Source organism: Acinonyx jubatus, chromosome A2 (genome assembly GCF_027475565.1).
Source record: "Acinonyx jubatus isolate Ajub_Pintada_27869175 chromosome A2, VMU_Ajub_asm_v1.0, whole genome shotgun sequence".
In the NCBI taxonomy this organism is placed as follows: Eukaryota; Metazoa; Chordata; class Mammalia; order Carnivora; family Felidae; genus Acinonyx; species Acinonyx jubatus.
Window position 1 is genome coordinate 143,766,421 of NC_069383.1, and position 17,728 is coordinate 143,784,148.

The 17,728-nt window shown below is 42.6% G+C and overlaps 1 protein-coding gene across 5 annotated transcripts; it reads left to right on the forward strand.

Moving 5' to 3' along the window:
* The first annotated feature begins 316 nt into the window (after window positions 1–316).
* Window positions 317–16,618, forward strand: ACTR8 (actin related protein 8). 5 transcript variants are annotated; one of them, XM_027038990.2, is made up of 14 exons: window positions 650–1,043; window positions 2,471–2,557; window positions 3,521–3,691; window positions 5,159–5,269; window positions 5,924–6,028; window positions 6,583–6,756; window positions 8,913–9,006; window positions 9,224–9,356; window positions 10,796–10,949; window positions 12,205–12,300; window positions 13,308–13,448; window positions 14,385–14,649; window positions 15,368–15,531; window positions 16,334–16,618. In XM_027038990.2, exons 4-14 carry the CDS (start codon window positions 5,198–5,200, stop codon window positions 16,475–16,477), a joined length of 1,542 nt encoding a protein of 513 aa, XP_026894791.1. In that variant the 5' UTR covers window positions 650–1,043; window positions 2,471–2,557; window positions 3,521–3,691; window positions 5,159–5,197; the 3' UTR covers window positions 16,478–16,618. The 5 variants fall into 5 exon arrangements, with proteins under 5 accessions (XP_026894789.1, XP_014940755.1, XP_026894791.1 ...); XM_015085269.3 differs by lacking the exons at window positions 650–1,043; window positions 2,471–2,557 and adding an exon at window positions 318–572; XM_027038989.2 differs by lacking the exon at window positions 2,471–2,557.
* Window positions 16,619–17,728: the final 1,110 nt, after the last annotated feature.

Sequence of the window (17,728 nt, forward strand, 5' to 3'; positions counted from 1 at the left end):
GAAACCGGATAAAGTCATCCAAGGGGTGCGGAGAGAGGCGCCCTAACTCAAAACCTTAACATCAGAAGCTGTTCTGAACCTAACCAGCGCAGTATGAGGAAAACTAGGAGCAGTTAGGGTCTAGGAAACCAAGAATAGAGGCTTCCTATTGTGAGAGCAAAACGCGATGCCGGGTGTAGCGCTCGAAAGGAAAAACAAGGAGGCTTCGGGCATCCCACCGCCAGGACAAATCTCAGCAACACCCACCCATCCACGCCCCACTCCCGCCCAGTCCTCCTCTGGACAGCGCCGCCCCTCTGGTTTCCCGGAAGCCTCTGGGGCGGCTGTCCGTCGGCCATCTTGGTTGCCGGGCACCAGGCTGGGAGGCTGCGCGTGCGCGGGGGCCCAGCCGGCTCCGGCGGGCGCGGTGCGTCCCTGAGGCTGGAGGTCGGGGTTTGTCAGCGGCCGCGATGACCCAGGCGGAGAAGGGGGACGCTGAGAACGGGAAAGAGAAGGGCGGAGAGAAGGAGAAGGAACAGCGCGGCGTGAAACGACCCATCGTGCCAGCGCTGGTGCCGGAGTCGCTGCAGGAGGTGCGGCGCGGCGCAGGGGGCGGGTCTCGAAGAAGGCCTTCCGGTTGGGCGGAGGTGAAAAGGCAGGCGGCGAGGCAAGGTTTCCGGCCCCCACCCTCGTGGCTGGCGCGGGTGGTGGCTGTCTCTCCGGTCGGCCGCGGTCTGGGCCCCGGGCCCTTGCCTGCCTTCCAAGCAACTGTGGAGTGTCAGTGAGCGCAGGTGGAGTTTAGCGCCGGGCAGGGACACTTGGCGGTGCAGGCGTTTTCCTGTGTGAAAGCTATCTTTGGGAGTGGAGGCCGATTCCAGCATAAAGCAAGGAAAAGGCAGACGATCGTCTGAATGGACAAGAAGAGTTTGTGTGTCAAAATCAGAACAAGATGAAGTCATACCAACCAGAAAAAATTATTTGTCGTAGCATGGCCGGCAAAGGACCTGTGTGTGTGTATTCCTACTGATGAATGAAAAAATACCAACATTCCCATAGGAAAATGGGTAAATTCACAGCAAAAATAAGGCATTTACGTGGTCAGAATTTCATGTTGGACATCTGTGAGGCAGCTTCCTAACTGGTGGCTGGGTTAAGGATAACACCCAACTGTTCAGGCAGCTGTAGGATGTTTAGCACCGTGCTGGCTCGTGGGAATCCCCCAGGGTGATAGTTACTGTTGCCCTGGCCTGTTTCTCCGCCCTTCTAGTTGAGGGGGCAGGCTGGATGGTCTGTATGGGCCTTGCACATTCCCACCATGTATGATTCTTTAGCATTCTGTGACTGGGAGGCAGGAGGGTAGAGCTCACAGTTGGGCAGCAGGTATCAGGGCATATGGTGTCAGATGGGCTAGTACAGAAGGCCATAGGGAAGTGTTGGGCACACACAGCAGGTGTCTCCTCTGGCCCTGATGGTCTGAGAAGGTTTTAAAGGAAATGACGTTTGGACTAAGACCCAAAGAGTGATTAGGAGTTAGGGGAAATCTCGGAAGGAGAACAGTGTGGAAGAGACCTGGGTCAGGAGAGGAGATCAAGTGTTGGTGATCAGGGTGTCTGGAAGTGAGGAAGAAGAGGGAGCGAGAGGTGGGACAGGAGATTGTAGCGGGGCCTATCATGAGAGGCATAAAGAAAGAGTCTGGTCTCTTCTGAAGGCAGTGCAGAACTTTGGAAGGTTAGACAGACCCTGGGCTGCAGGATTAATTCGCTTAAGCCTCACAATAGCTCTGTGAGGTAGGAACCTCATCCAGAGCAAGGAAGTGGTGCAGTATGAATTTGAAGACAAATCTGTGAATCCAGATCCTGGGCCCTTAACCACTATAGCAACATTTCCTTAATCCAGTCAGTTGTAGAACACCCTTTAGTTTTTCCATGTTCTCTATGGTTTTTTCATATCCATTATTTGCTTAATAACTTCTTTTACTTGGTCTTATTTAAGTAATAATATTCAGGAAGTGATGTATGGGATGTACTGTCTAGTTTTTTCCTGAAATGTTAAAATAAATATGTAGTTGTTAAAAAATATTTGTCCATGCTTTGGAAAACTGCCCATTACTACCCCAGAGCTTTCTGATCAATGTGCTGCAGCCTGTGTGCCATTAATGAGGTACAGGTATCTCCAGTGGCAAGCAGTTTCATCTTTTCACTCCAGTCTGCTGGACAAATGTCTGCCATAGCACAAAAAAGCTTGGGAAGTACTGTTTAACATCACACCAGCCATGTGAAAGTGCTGCTTTCAGTATCTCCTAGGATCCTGTGCGCTGTGCACTGGGCATAGTGAACAAGACAGAAGTGATCCCTTTTTACATGAAGGTTTTTGTCTGTTGGGAGGGCAGACAGTAAAAAATTACAAGAATGACAAGTGTCAAGAAAAAGGGTACCATAAGGTTATATTGTAAGGGGACAAGCAAACCTAATCTGATGACGTTTAACTTCAGAACTGAAGGGGAAAGTAGGATTTACCAGGGAGAAAGGACGTGGCAGGCAAAGGGAGCTGCCTGTGTGAAGATCTGGAAGTCAGAGTGGTGAGTTAAATCAAGAGATAGCTAAAATTAAAAAAAATTTTTTTAAATGTTTATTTACTTTTGACAGAGAGAGATGGTATGAGTGGAGGGAGGGGTAGAGAGAGAGGGAGACACAGAATCTGAAGCAGGCTCCAGGCTCTATGCTGTCAGCACAAAGCCGACGAGGGACTTGAACTCATGAGCTGTGAGATCATGACCTGAGCCGAAGTCCGATGCTTAACCAGATGAACCACCCAGGTGCCCCAAGAAACCAAGAGAGATCTAGATTAGGAAGATTAAAGAGAAAGGAAGTGGTCCTCAAGTAAGGTTAGAGAAGTAGACAGGGTCTTGATCTCAGAGGTTCCTGACTGTATCTTACGGGCAAACTATGGAAATGTTTTAAATGGATACATACAAGAAGACACATCTGTAGCACAAGGGCAGCTCCTTACTAGCTAAGGAGTCGTGCAGGAATGGTGGCTCTCCCTGGAAATTCTGAATCAGAAAATGTGTAGTGGAGGCTTAGAATCTAAGCATCTTTAAGTGATTCAGCTTTAGCTAGTAGTACTTCACTAGTCATGGTATTTCCCACGTGTGTTCCTTGCCTGTGACCCCTAGTAATCTGAAAGTTCTCTGGTGGTCAGGATTTTGTCTTGGTCACCATTGTACCCCCAGTACCTAGCACAGAAATGCCCAGTAATTATAGGTTAACTTGTATTAGATAATTATGGTTTTGTTCATTTAAACAAATACTGACCTGTGTACTGTGGTCAGATCCTGGGAGCACAGAAATACTAAAAGAGTTTGCATTCAGGCAGAGAGCAATAATTGGATGCCTCTCAAAGAGCTACCTTCTTTGATACCTTTGAGTCTGATAGTCATAGGAAACTTAACTTCTTAGTCTTGCCTGTTACCTACATGTTATTTAACTTGTTACCTGCATATTATTTACCAAGGTCACACTCCTGTGTTTTGTATTTGCAGCAAATCCAGAGCAACTTCATTGTTGTCATACACCCAGGTTCAACAACCCTAAGGATTGGGCGAGCTACAGACACACTTCCTGCTAGCATTCCTCATGTAATTGCACGAAGGCACAAACAACAAGGGCAGCCACTATACAAGGACAACTGGCTCCTAAGGGAAGGACTAAATGTAAGTCAGAAATGGAGGATCTGGAGAGAAAGCCCAAGGTGGTTTCTTGGGAGAGCTTACACATTCAGGTATACACAGTATACTTGAATAAGCATCTCCATCTTCATAGCTTTAATGCGTTTTAAAATAATAACATCATTCAGGGTTACAAGTAGTATTTTTCATCTGACCTAGCGGTGTTAGATTGTACAGAAATAATTACAACAAAAGTAAATTAAAAATTTGTTCACCCATCAATATGAATTGGGTATTGATGAAGGTGATGTCACTCACTTAAAATAATGCCTTAAGGTCTCTATTAACTGACTGCCAAATTTTTCTCTTCCAGATACTTACAGTGTATATTGAGCTTGTATTTTCAATCTATAAGTAAATTGAATTGTTATAATCAGTTACTACAATCTTAGGTCAAATTGTAATCTGAAGGCAAAACTACATATATCCTTGTAGGTAGCATTTACTTTATCTTATCTTGCAGATAGTAATTATGAGAAAGTATTTCATAGTAGATGTTAAAATATATATTTTGCATCGTAATCCACGTTTAAGTTTTAGATCGAAGGTAGTTTTAGGAATTTGCAGTTTCTATACTTCAAATAGTAAACTTTAGGATTTTTTTTTTTAATTTTTTTTAACGTTTATTTATTTTTGAGACAGAGAGAGACACAGCATGAACAGGGGAGGGTCAGAGAGAGAGGGAGACACAGAATCGGAAGCAGGCTCCAGGCTCTGAGCCATCAGCCCAGAGCCCGACGCGGGGCTCGAACTCGCGGACCGCGAGATCGTGACCTGAGCTGAAGTCGGACGCTCAACCGACTGAGCCACCCAGGCGCCCCAGGATTTTTTTTTTTTTTTTTAGCATGACTGGAAGACTGTGTAAGTCCCATTTCTAAGCCTAAATGTAACTTGAGAGTATAAGAGTCTAAATTCATTTATATTTTTGGATCTTACAATTCTTTTGTAGGGCATAAATGTCAGGAGTAAAAGTTGATAGGAAACAATAACTTTTTCACAGAGATGTTTACAGATCTATTCCTTATAATGTCACAGCAACTTGAATACCTGCTGATTAAACAAAATAACACGAGTGAATGTAGCATTGTTACAAAATCGAGAATAATGAGAATTATGTACATGTACGGAAAAGTCTCTGAAATACTTTATAAATACAAAGTAGCTGTCCTGATCAGTGCTGTGAAAAATTTTGTCATTCATACTTCCTTGAGGTTATAGATTTTTGCAAATAGTTGGGTTTATGGGTGAGGGTTCCTTTCTGACTTTTTAATTTATAAATAGTGAAATGATTACTTTGAGTTCTTAAGATTGATACGTATGACAAAGATTAAGGAAATACTGCTACTTGTTGATGAGGGAGCATTTCTTCTTGGATTAATTTAGTAGTTTGCCAAATTGCTTTCTCTTTTCACTGAATCCTTTGTACTGCTTATCTCTCACTTTTCCCCCCAGAAACCAGAAAGTAATGAACAAAGACAAAATGGCCTTAAAATGGTGGATCAAGCAATATGGTCTAAAAAGATGTCAAATGGTACAAGACGGATTCCCGTGTCCCCTGAACAGGTTCACCCTTAACTCTTTCTTCAGATTTATTCTTTAACTGCTATTGTGTCATAATGCCAATCGTGTGCTCTCTCAGTTTCATTATGCAAATTAAAGATAGGATTTCCTTAAAAGAGGAAGAAAAAACCATTCATAACCACCTACAGAATATCCAAATCAGTGTCACAAATGCTTGGGCATGCTGAATAATTGAAAAGATGGTGTTTCTTATGGCAAGTTCATAAACATGTATAGTTTATCTGATGGTCTTAAGTGTATAATTCCAGGATCTGTAAGAAAATGGGAAGCTATGTTCTTCCTACATTTGTCATTTTAATATGATAAAAAATACTGTTAGGAGTGGACGTGAGTTGGTATGATACACAAATGTGTATTCAGTTTTAAGCAGAGTATAGTAGTGATTTTGGACTGGTTATGAATCGCAGTCTAGGTTTTAAAACCATGGGTAAAAAATCACAATTGTAGAAAAGGCCAAGAGAATCTTCCTGTGACCAGTCAGTATTTTGCCAGATATTTAGGGCTTGTGATTACATTTTGTAATCTATATCTGGTATGTGAGAGAGGAGAAAAGAGGACTCATGCTACATTTCTCCTTCCCCCTCTCCTTTTTTCTTGCAAAAATTCAGAGAGTTTTCTGATGTTCTTTTATTTCAGGCACGCTCCTACAACAAGCAGATGCGACCTGCAATTTTAGATCACTGTTCTGGAAATAAGTGGACAAACACGTCTCATCACCCTGAGTTTTTGGTGGGAGAAGAGGTAGGGAACTTTGCAGCACCATCCAGTTCTAGTTGTTTCCTAGAATTCACCATCTTCCATCTTCCTTGCAGGCCCAGATACTCACACAGGCTCCTGTGATGTTAGGTACTCCACTCTCAACATTTAGAATAGTGAGCAAATGGGGGCGCCTGGGTAGTCGGTTAAGCATCTGACTTCAGCTCAGGTTCGTGAGTTCAAACCCCGCGTTGGCCTCTGTGCTGACAGCTTGGAGCCCAGAGCCTGCTTCAGATTCCGTGTCTCCTTCTCTCTCTTTCCCTCCCCCGCTCATTCTTGTCTCTCTCTCAACAACAACAACAAAAAAAAACATTAAAAAAAATTAATTAGAATAGTGAGCAAATGTTAATCGTAACTCTGGTCTTAGATTTTTTTTTTTTTTTTAATGAAATTTATTGTCAAATTGGTTTCCATACAACACCCAGTGCTCATCCCAAAAGATGCCCTCTTCAATGCCCATGATCTTAGATGTTTAAATGTGAATTCAGAAAATGCCCAAGAAAAGTTTAACAATGTATTCATCTCCCTGTCTCTTCTAGGCCTTATATGTTAATCCATTGGACTGTTATAATATTCACTGGCCTATCAGAAGAGGTCAGTTAAATATTCACCCAGGACCTGGGGGCTCCCTTACGGCTGTTCTGGCAGATATTGAAGTAATATGGTCTCACGCAATACAAAAATACTTGGAAATTCCACTCAAAGATTTAAAGGTGGGCTAAAATTCCCAGTTACTTGGATTGCCTTTAAGAGTCTTGTCTTACTTGTGTTTAAGTACGTATTCCTGAGTTGTTTGTAATCTAGTGTCCTTGAAGCCTTCTCAGCCTTAAGGTGTGGAGGGTATCTTCCTTCTTGGCTGACTTCAGTTCCGGTGCCTTCTCTTTTTCTTACTGTTTCTTTGGTGTCTGTCTCTACTGCTCTGCAACCAGCAAACTTGCTCATGTTTATGCCTTCTCTCTGGGCCTTTTTTGGGACATATGTTTGTCTTATTTTTAATTTCACAAAATTTGTTTTTGGTTTTGGTTTTCTTTTTTAATCGAAGTATAGTTGACATACAATGACACGTTAGTTTCAGGTACAGCACAGTGATTTGGCAACACTATACATAATGCTGCGTTTACCCCAAGTGTAGCTACTGTCTGTCCCCATACTGTGCTGTTACAATACCGAGGACTGTATTCCCTATGCTGTATTTTTCATCCCCATGATTTATTCATTCTATAACTGGAAACCTCTATCTCCCACTTTCTTTCACGCATTTTTCCCATCCCCCACCTTCCTTGCATCTGGCAACTACTAATTTGTTCTCTGTATTTATGGGTCTGTTTCTGCTTTTTTGGTTTTTCATTTGTTTTGTATTTTAGATTCCACATGTAAGTGAAATCGTATGGTATTTATCTTTCTTTGACTTACTGTACTTAGCATAATACCTTCTAGGTCCATCCATGTTATTGCAGATAGCAAGATCTCATTCTTTTATATAGCTGAGTAATATTCTATTATATGTATATACCAATCTTCATCCATTTATCTATTAGTGGACACTTAGGTTGCTTCCATATCTTGGCTGTAGTAAATAATGCTTCACTGAAATTAGGAATGCATATATTTTTTAAAATTACTGTTTTCATTTTCTTTGGGTAATAGTAGTGGAGTTACTACTACTGTGGATTGTGTGTTATTTCTATTTCTAATTTTTTTGGGATCTCCATTCTGTTGTCCGTAGCAGCTGTACCAGTTTACATTCCTACCAACAGTGTTCCTTTTTCTTCACATCCTTGCCAACACCCGTTATTTCTTGTCTGTTTGATGCTAGCCATTCTGACAGTTGTGAGGTGATATCTCATTGTGGTTTTGATTTGCATTTGCCTAATGATTAGTGATGTTGAGCATCCTTTCATGTGTCTGTTGGCCATCTCTATGTCTTTGGAAAAATGTGTCTATTGAGGTCCAAGGCCCATTTTCTAATTGGATTATTTGTTCTTCTGGTGTTGGGTTGTAGAAGTTCTTTATATATTTTGGCTGTTAATCACTTACCAGATATATCATTTGCAAATACCTTCTCCAATCAGGTAAGGTTGCCTTTTCGTTTTGTTGATGGCTTTCTTCATTGTGCAAACGTGTTTTACTCCAATAGTTATAACTATAGTTATAGCTATAGATATATAGTTATAGCTTATAGTTTATAGTTTATAGTTATAGCTATAGACTTATAGCTCCAATAGTTTAGTTTTACTTTTGCTTCCCTTGCCTCAGGAAACCAGAAAAATGTTGCTAAGGCTGATGTCAAAGAATTTGCTGCCTGTGTTTTCTTCTAGGAGTTTTATCATTTCAGGTCTCACATCTCCATTTTTAATTCATTTCTAATGTATTTTTGTGAATGGTTTAAGAAAGTGGTCCAGTTTCGTTCTTTTGCGTGTAACTGTCCAGTTTTTCCAGCACCATTTGTTGAAGAGATATTTTCCCATTGTATATCCTTGCCTCCTGTGTCAAATTGACCATATATGTGTGGGTTTATTTCTGGGTTCTATTCTGTTCATTGATCTATATGTGTATTTTTGTGCCGGTATCATACGGTCTTGATTATTATAGCTTTGTAGTATATTTTGAAATCTGGGGTTGTGATACCATTTGACAAGTTTTTAATAATTTAAAGGGAAAAAAAAATCCTCACACAACTTCAACATTAGTGTTTTCATTAAACCCCAAAGATAGCAGGGGGGTTGAGGTTTTGTTTCATGCCCCTAATCATTGTTGCCATCCTTTAGAGAGAATCCTCTATGAAGACAAATGTAGTGACATTTATTTTGACCGGACTTTAGCATTAACTGCTTTATCTTTTTTTTTTCCCCTTTGTTTTTCTTTTTAGTATTATAGATGTATCTTGCTGATTCCTGATATCTATAATAAACAGCATGTGAAAGAACTAGTGAATATGATCTTAATGAAGATGGGTTTTTCAGGTATGTCCTATATTCCAGAGAAATCTACCTGAAATGAGATTGGTTTTCTGTTTTTATTGACAAAGTTAATCTAATTCACTGCTTTCTTGAAATGTTTATTCTGAGAGGATCTGCTGTGCTTGGACGATTGCTCAGGGGTTTCCAGACTTTAACTGAATGTCTGTCTTACGATCTTTACTGCTGCCTAGCTGATGGCTCCTCTGCCTTTGTGTCTCAGGGATTGTGGTCCATCAGGAGTCTGTGTGTGCCACCTTTGGAAGTGGTTTAAGCAGCACTTGTATCGTAGATGTTGGAGATCAGAAGACAAGTGTGTGTTGTGTGGAGGATGGGGTCTCTCATCGGAATACTCGGTAAGGACCTTGGAAGGTGGCTTTCTCTGCTCCTTCTCCCCTCACAGCCTGTTCAGCTATAAAGCGTCACAAGTTAGAAATGAAATTTTTTTTTTTAATTTTTTTTTTTTACATTTATTCATTTTTGATAGAGACAGAGCACAAGTGGGGGAGGGGCAGAGAGAGAGGGAGACACAGAATGGGAAGCAGGCTCCAGGCTCTGAGCTGTCAGCACAGAGCCCGATGCGGGGCTCGAACTCACAAACCGCGAGATCACGATCTGAGTGGAAGTCGGACGCTTAACAGACTGAGCCACCCAGGGGCCCCTTAGAAATGAAATTTTTATAAGGAATTATATTCACAGTTGTGGAAATACAAATTCTAGCAAGGCTGCAGAGCACTGATTTTACCTTTGCTGTTGGAATTCTCTGCTGTGTGTTCACATCAGCAGCTCCTGAAGATCCCTGCTTGGCGTAGTGTTAGCTCTGTGTCTTGCTGTGGTCTGGAGTGAAAATACCAATTATGCTCATAGCAAAGTTTTATTTAGACAAGACGTGTAGGGGAAAATAGGTTTCCAGGTCTGAATAACTAGCTAGCATTTGAGTATTTGCTTTTGTCGTAATTGTTCAGTGAGTGATGAGTAGCTTCCTTGTCTGTTCCCTTTGTGATGTCATCACTGATATGAGAGATACCAGGCACAAGTTTGCTGCTTGTCCTTCCGTAGACAAGCCCAACACAGGCAGTGCACATACAGGTTCTCTGTAACATCTTGTGCTCCCAGGATGGCTTCTTCAGGATGCTGTAGTTCTTATCCCTCACATAGGTAGTTTGAGTCACAGGGTAGAGAAACATTGGAAAGCGGGCCTAACCAGTCCATGAGGAAGGTTAATCGCTATTGCTTCCCACCCCAAGTTATGGTGCATTCGAAAACCCAGTGTGAGTTATTGTGGCTCATCCACTGTTTGTATTGGCTGATGCCGTTGGTTCTTAAAGTGTGGAGAAAATACTGGACCTAGGTCTCCTACTGCTAAAATAACATAGCAGTGTTCTTTCCGAATTGTAGAACCATTCAGTTAGTGGGTAGTACACTCTAAACTTTCTTCCCATGAGTTTGTCCTATGATGTCACTGCCTGTGAAACTTGATATGCTGGTGAATACAAGACAGGCAAACAGCTAGTGTATGATAAACATAGTGACTTAGGAATGAGCTGCATTTAGTCATGTGTATTCTGTTTCTTGGACTTTTTGCAAATAGCATGACTGCTCCTAGGTGCCCGCCCCTGGTTGTGTGCTGGAGTCCATTTCTCCATCCCATCCGTCCATCCTGTCCTTTCAGTCTATTCATGCATTAGACATCTTTTGAGACTTGTCATGTTTCTCTGCATGATGGATTTTTTGAAACGCCCTGTGCACCTTCTTGACTGACAGATTACCCACCTGCCTTTTCTTTTAACTCTAGGCTCTGTCTGGCGTATGGGGGCTCTGACGTGTCAAGGTGTTTCTACTGGCTGATGCAGCGAGCTGGGTTCCCTTACCGAGAATGCCAGCTAACAAATAAAATGGATTGTCTTCTTCTACAGCACCTTAAAGAAACTTTTTGTCATTTAGATCAGGTGGGAGCAAAATCAAAATTGCTGATTATTTTTATTTCCAGGAAAAATTTAAGACATTTAAAAGGCAGTTAAGGGGTGCCTGGGTGGCGCAGTCGGTTAAGCGTCCGACTTCAGCCAGGTCACGATCTCGCGGTCCGGGAGTTCGAGCCCCGCGTCAGGCTCTGGGCTGATGGCTCAGAGCCTGGAGCCTGTTTCCGATTCTGTGTCTCCCTCTCTCTCTGCCCCTCCCCCGTTCATGCTCTGTCTCTCTCTGTCCCAAAAATAAATAAATGTTGAAAAAAAAAATTAAAAAAAAAATAAAAATAAAAAAATAAAAGGCAGTTAAAAATGTAACCATGTTGGGGCTCCTGGGTGGCTCAGTCAGTTGAGCATCTGACTTCAGCCTAGGTCATGATCTCACCGTTCCGGAGTTCGAGCCCTGCGTTGGGCTCTGTGCTGCCACCTCAGAGCCTGGAGCCTGTTTCAGATTCTGTGTCTCCCTCTCTGTCTCTGCCACTCCCCTGCTTGTGCTCTGTCTCTCTGTCTCTCTTTCTCTCTCTCTCTCTCTCAAAAATAAACATTAAAAAAAAAAATGTAACAATGTTATGCCACCCTTTCAACCCAAGTTGACAGAGCCTTGAAGTGGAAGCTCTTAAGGAGTGAGGGTGTTTTGGTAAGGTCAGAGCCATCAGGATGTGTCTCAGGCTCTAGAAAATACAGCTGTCTTTTTTAAGAAAGAGTGTGTAAGAAATTCCTTTCTTTTTAGGATCTTTGATCATTCCGATAAAGGTTGAAGATACACCTTTACATGTAATAAATATATAGGTGCAGACATTTAATAAAATGGCATCATTTGAAGCACTTAATGTTGCCAACATTGTTGTATGTGGATTCCTACCTTTTTATGCATTCTGTGTCAGACTTTTTTTCCCTAACATTTTTCAGACTATCTAATTCTGAATAATGGAATTTTGAGGAACCTAAGACTGGTAGCATTTCGCAGTTATTGAGAAAATTTGCTTATTGATTTGGGTAATTGTATTCGTATGTCTCAATAATGAAAAAAAAAATGCAGATGGTAGAAATTTTGGAATTGTTAAAAGGGAAGCAAGGTACATTTTGACTCTTATTTTACTAAGTTCCAGGTGGAATGGTACAAAGTTGCAGGGCAGTCTTGTTATAAGTGAGATTTGGATTGTGGAGAGGCTTAACTATAATTTGAGGAGTTTACATGCACTTTTACTGGCTCACTGACAGCATCTTTTCCTGGAATCAGGACATCTCTGGGCTTCAGGATCATGAGTTTCAGATTCGACATCCGGATTCCCCTGCCCTACTTTACCAGTTTCGATTAGGAGATGAAAAACTCCAGGTAACATATGGGTGTATATTTCTGTGGGTAGAAAGAAAGCTGACCTGGTTCACTCACACTGAGAGAATATGCACTTGTGTGAAACCTCGTGAGGTTAGAATGTCAACTGGTATAGATTAGCTGCTAATCCAGCTTTTTTTTTTTTTTAAACATTATGTTTAGTGTTTATTTTTTAAAAAAAAATTTTTTTTTTTTAGTCTTTATTTTTGAGAGGGAGAGAGAACATGAGCAAGGGAGGAGCAGAGAGAGAAGGAGACACAGAATTTGAAGCAGGCTCCAGGCTCTGAGCTGTCAGCACAGAGCCTGACACGGGGCTCAAACTCACAAACCGTGAGATCATGACCTGAGCCGAAGTCTGATGCCCAACTGACTGAGCCACCCAGGCGCCCCTGTTTAGTGTTTATTTTTGAGAGAGAGAGGGTGAGGGAGGGAGGGGCAGAGAGAGAGGTGGGGGAGAGGGGCAGAGAGAGAGAGAGGGAGACAGAGAATCCAAAGCAGGCTACACGCTGTGAATGCAAAGCCTGGTGTGGGGCTTGAACCCACCAACGGTGAGATCATGACCTGGGCCAAAGTCAGACACTCAACCAACTGAGCCACCCAGGTGCCCCTGCTAAACCAGCTTTTAAGCCACTGATAGAGTACAGATTAGAATAGGTGATGAGGGCCATCTTTTTAATTAGCTGCTATGTGATTTGTTACTATTTAGAGAGAGAAGGACTGTTCTTATTAGGAAATTATAAAGTAGCTTATTTGCCACTTGCATTACACGTTTTGACATTTCTCTTTGTGGTGTCACATCACTCATTCAGTTGGATGATTTCTGTTAAGTTTTCTGGCCTCTTGTGCAATAAAGAAATAATGCTACTCCCAAAAGAGAATGTTTATTGAGTCTGCCTTCTAGGATCTGATCTGCCAATTTTGTTTTGGGAAGGACAAAATTTAATAGATCAGTTTTTTTCAGAAAGCCACGTGTCCTTGGTTGATTATTCTTTTCCTTACTTGCACAGGCTCCAATGGCTTTGTTTTACCCAGCAACTTTTGGAATTGTTGGACAGAAGATGACAACCTTGCAGCACAGATCCCAGGGTGACCCTGAGGATCCTCATGATGAGCATTATCTACTGGCCACGCAGAGCAAGCAAGAACAGGTCTGCAGAAATTCTGGTGTGAGAGGAGACAGCTTGGTCCCTGTGGAAGTTTGTCCATGATTAGTGGGTCGGCGCAGTCACTGCAGTCTACTACATACTGAAGCCAGTACTGTTTTTAGAACTGGAGATGTGATGAAGTCTAAATTTCAAGTCAGATGACAGATTTTTTCATTCAGCAGACATGAAGCCAATTTTCAGAATACCAGTCCACAAATTTAAAAGTTAATTTAATAAAGATATTTATTTTTGGTGTGAAAGCTATCTACTTTTGAATGTTTATCCAGTAGTGAGTATTTTTAGTAAAATCTCACCTATTTTAAAATTATAATGTAAAAGGTATGTGGCCTAGGCAAAAAGCTGAATTCTTTTGTCCAGAGCTGATGATCCAAGTAATAGGATGTCTGATACAGGGGCACAAATGAAAGGTCTTCTCTCCCAGTGAAACAGCAGCTCAGGATGGAGAGAGGAGGGCTTATAAACCTTTTCTAGTCTTTGTCCCTGTCCCAGTGGTGAGCCTGAGGTGGTTGGATAAGGTCTGAAAATGAGGATTAGGTAGGAGGACAGGCACAAGAATTCTACTGAAATTCTCCACTTAAAAACTCAGTTCAAGGGGGAAATGTCCGTGTACACTGTCATTTCAATTTGCAAATCCAACCAGTAATAGTTGTGAGACTTTCCCTTCTTGCCAATGGCTGCTTTGGAATTGTCAGCACACCCTCATCTTTTGTACACCATGTCTCACTCCCAGGTGATCTGGGAGTGGGTGCAGGTGCTTGGCCACCTGCTAGTGTGTATTCCCTCTGCACCACAGTGGTGGACCTTTGTTTTATAGTAGTATAAAGCAGTGTAGTAGGGAGGGGTGGGGTCTAGCTGGAGAACATCAGCACTATTCTGTTACATTCATACCATCCATTTGTCCTTTTGTTTGATTTAAAGTCTGCAAAAGCTACTGCTGACCGAAAGTCTGCATCCAAACCCATTGGATTTGAAGGGGATCTTCGTGGCCAGTCCTCTGATCTTCCAGAAAGACTCCATGCCCAGGAGGTGGATTTGGGATCCTCCCAGGGAGACTGTTTGATGGCCGGCAATGAATCTGAAGAGGCTCTCACAGCACTGATGTCCAGGAAGACTGCCATCTCGCTGTTTGAAGGGAAGGCCCTGGGCCTGGATAAAGCCATTCTTCACAGCATAGACTGCTGTTGTAAGCACGTTGTAAGATAGCAGTTAGGTGAATTGGTTCAGGCTAGGGTGTGGTTGTGCTGCGTAGCATATGCATTGAAAGACTGTTGGGCACATGCTTTGTGCCTGCGTTGTCTGGTGTTAGGAAGTGGTTCCCAGCCTTGTTGAGCATATAGCCTAGTGGAGGAAACCAAAGAAGTTAAATTGTCACACAAGTGTGAAATTACAACTCTGACTGGTGCTGCAAAGTTGAACAAAAGGGAAAATTGAGCTGACTCTGAGAGCTTCTGATTGAGGGACTTAATAAGGGATTTTTACTGGTTGGAGGAGGTATAGATGGTGGGAGGCAGGGAATCTTTTCTTAGGGAAGAGCCATTTGAGAACGGTCTAGGAGGTGAGAAGGTTACCAGGTGGCATTCCAGGCAAAGGAAGAGGCCTGTGTGGAGGCCAGCGTGGCTGGGAGGTGAGATGCCAGGATAGGGCTGGAGAAGCAGTGAGTCACGCCACAGTAGACTTTGTAGGCCCCCGTAGAAATTTTGGTCCTAATCCTGCAAGTTGCAGGGTGGGGGGTGCAGCAGCATGTTCACTTTGGTGTTTTGCAAGGTTCTTCTGGCTGCATTGTTGAGGGTGGGTTGGAGAGAGAGCTTTGAGGAGCCTCAATTGTCTAAACGAGATGGTGGTGGCTTGGCCCAGTGGTGGATATGGAAGAAAGAGTGGAAGGAATATCATTGTCTTTTCAGCATCTGATGATACCAAAAAGAAGATGTACAGTTCCATCCTGGTGGTAGGAGGTGGTTTGATGTTTCATAAAGCTCAAGAATTTCTGCAGCACAGAATTCTCAACAAAATGCCACCTTCATTCAGGCGAATTATTGAGAATGTGGACGTGATCACAAGGCCCAAGGTCTGTTGTCCATGGTGCAGTTGGATTGTATGTGAATGAAACCAGCACTGATTCTAATTGTAATAAAATCCTGGAAGGCATGAGCTTACATCTGGGCAGCTCTTGAGGGTGTGGGCAAGTGGAAAGATTTCTTTCAGTAGGTCACAGATTTGGTGCAAGGAGCTCTGGGTGGGCACCTGGATTCCTGGGTGTTAGACCTCGCTGTGCTCTCCAGACCAGCACGGCTGGCTTCCAGAAGCCATGCCTTTGGAAAAGGACTGGGTGGGCAAGGAGAAGACTGGCGGGTCTTGGCCAGAAAAACTTCAGTTTTAGCTTTCATGTTAAAGATCTGCTGCTGGTCCCCAGACCAGGGCATCATTAAGGATCCTTTTGGCCTGAACTATCTTGGAAAGAAACATAAGCCCAGGAATTTAGAAAGAGATTGTATCTGTATTTCATTATATCTCACAAACAGTTCCTGGAAATGTTCTTATTTAATTTTAATCCTGAGGGAGGGATTATGGGATACATTTACTCCCCTCTAACTTCAGAATAAGTAATTTCCTTATGTCTGTTTCTGCGTATGGGGCCTATTGGTGGAATAACAGTAGTAGCATCTTCAATAATAAACACTAAAAAGTTTTCCTGTCAGTTGGAACAGAGAGATGTCTGTAGTTCATGGGTCCTGCATGAATGAGTCTTTAATGCAGGTTGAAAATCTGGCTGTTTTAAGTATTGATTCAGCAGGTTTTTTTTCTACTCCCAAATACAAGGAAATTATTAAGTATACGTCTTGTCTGCTTTTGCTGTGTCACTGCTCTAGGACATGGATCCCCGGCTGATTGCATGGAAAGGAGGGGCCGTGCTGGCTTGTTTGGACACGACACAGGAGCTGTGGATCTATCAGAGAGAATGGCAGCGCTTTGGTGTCCGCATGTTACGAGAGCGAGCTGCTTTTGTGTGGTGAAAGTGGGCAGGAAGTCAGTGTTGAAGACCAAAAATAAGCATCCTGGTATAAAGACTCTTAAAGAATATATGTATTTTAATTTATTGACTCAGATGCTTAAGTTTCATGGAAAATAAATGAATTTTAACTTTTATGTTGACAGCAGGACTTTGGTGTGAAATTATAAGCAGTTTTTGTAGTCAGGACATTTAAGGATAAATGCGAACTTAGTCTTCAGTGGCAAACTCTCCTGCCCCTTTCTCAGGGTTGCAGGAGCTCCCTGATGACAGGAAATGTTGCTGTTGTATGGCTCTCATATGTATGCCTTGGTTTAAGTTGACCTCGGTGTCCTCAGACAATCACATGCAGCCATAGGGGTGGGTATATGACTCATGTACCTGAATCCTGAGAACTGTCCAGTCATGCCATTTCCCTCATGTGTTATAGCAGGCACACATGTTGTGACTCCTCTGTGCTCTCGGAATTCCAAATAAGAAGAAAAAAAGTTTTTTTCTTTTTTTCTGTTGGATTACAAAAAAGATAGTGACCATAGAGGTTTGGATTTCCAGAAGCAAAGATTTAAAGCTGGGTGGGCCGGCTTTTGTTACCTGACATGCTTCCAGGTGGGCTTGGGGAAAGAAAACCGTCATTATCTGACCAAAACAACAAAAACTGAGAAGGAAAATTCATTTCCTTCCTAAAGCCAAATAGAAATAATTCAGGTATAATTTCGAGTTAACTTCTGTTGTAATTACTACTAACTTAGTCATTGAGCCCCCCAGTTTTCCTATACCTGAGGAACGAAGAGAAAGGTTTTGGAGCTCTTTGTGCCCGGTACGATTATTTGACCTTAATCTGTGAGCAATCTGAAGCAAAATCTCAGTACAGACAGCTAGTAGCACCAGTGGTCCAGGCCTTGGTGAAGCCTTCCTGGCCCCAGGAAGAGAAGGCATTGTCTGGAGATGGGAGTCAGTCAGCAAGCACAGCACTAGAGGCTCAGAGACCTGGGGGCCTGGGAGAGTGCCGGATCCCTGCCACCCCCTGCTGGGTACCTGCTCCCACCATCTGCTCATCCAGAACTGGAGATGGAGGGGGACAGAGAGACAGAAGTAGGGATGGATAAGAGATAGAAGGAAGAGTGGAATATAGAAAAAGAGAATAAGGGTGGTTAGAAGTCTTAGGATGTGGAGAAATGCTGGTACCAGATCATTTGCATAACTGGAAGCATCTTACATACCTGCTCAGTAGGTCAGGAACAGGGAAGAGCCCACC

Coding starts and splice junctions, on each gene's coding strand:
- ACTR8 (XM_015085269.3), top strand. CDS start 450: ATGACCCAGGCGGAGAAGGGGGACGCTGAGAACGGGAAAGAGAAGGGC. Junction 6,029..6,582: donor AGTTTTTGGTGGGAGAAGAG/GTAGGGAACTTT, acceptor TGTCTCTTCTAG/GCCTTATATGTTAATCCATT. Junction 9,357..10,795: donor GTCTCTCATCGGAATACTCG/GTAAGGACCTTG, acceptor TTTTAACTCTAG/GCTCTGTCTGGCGTATGGGG.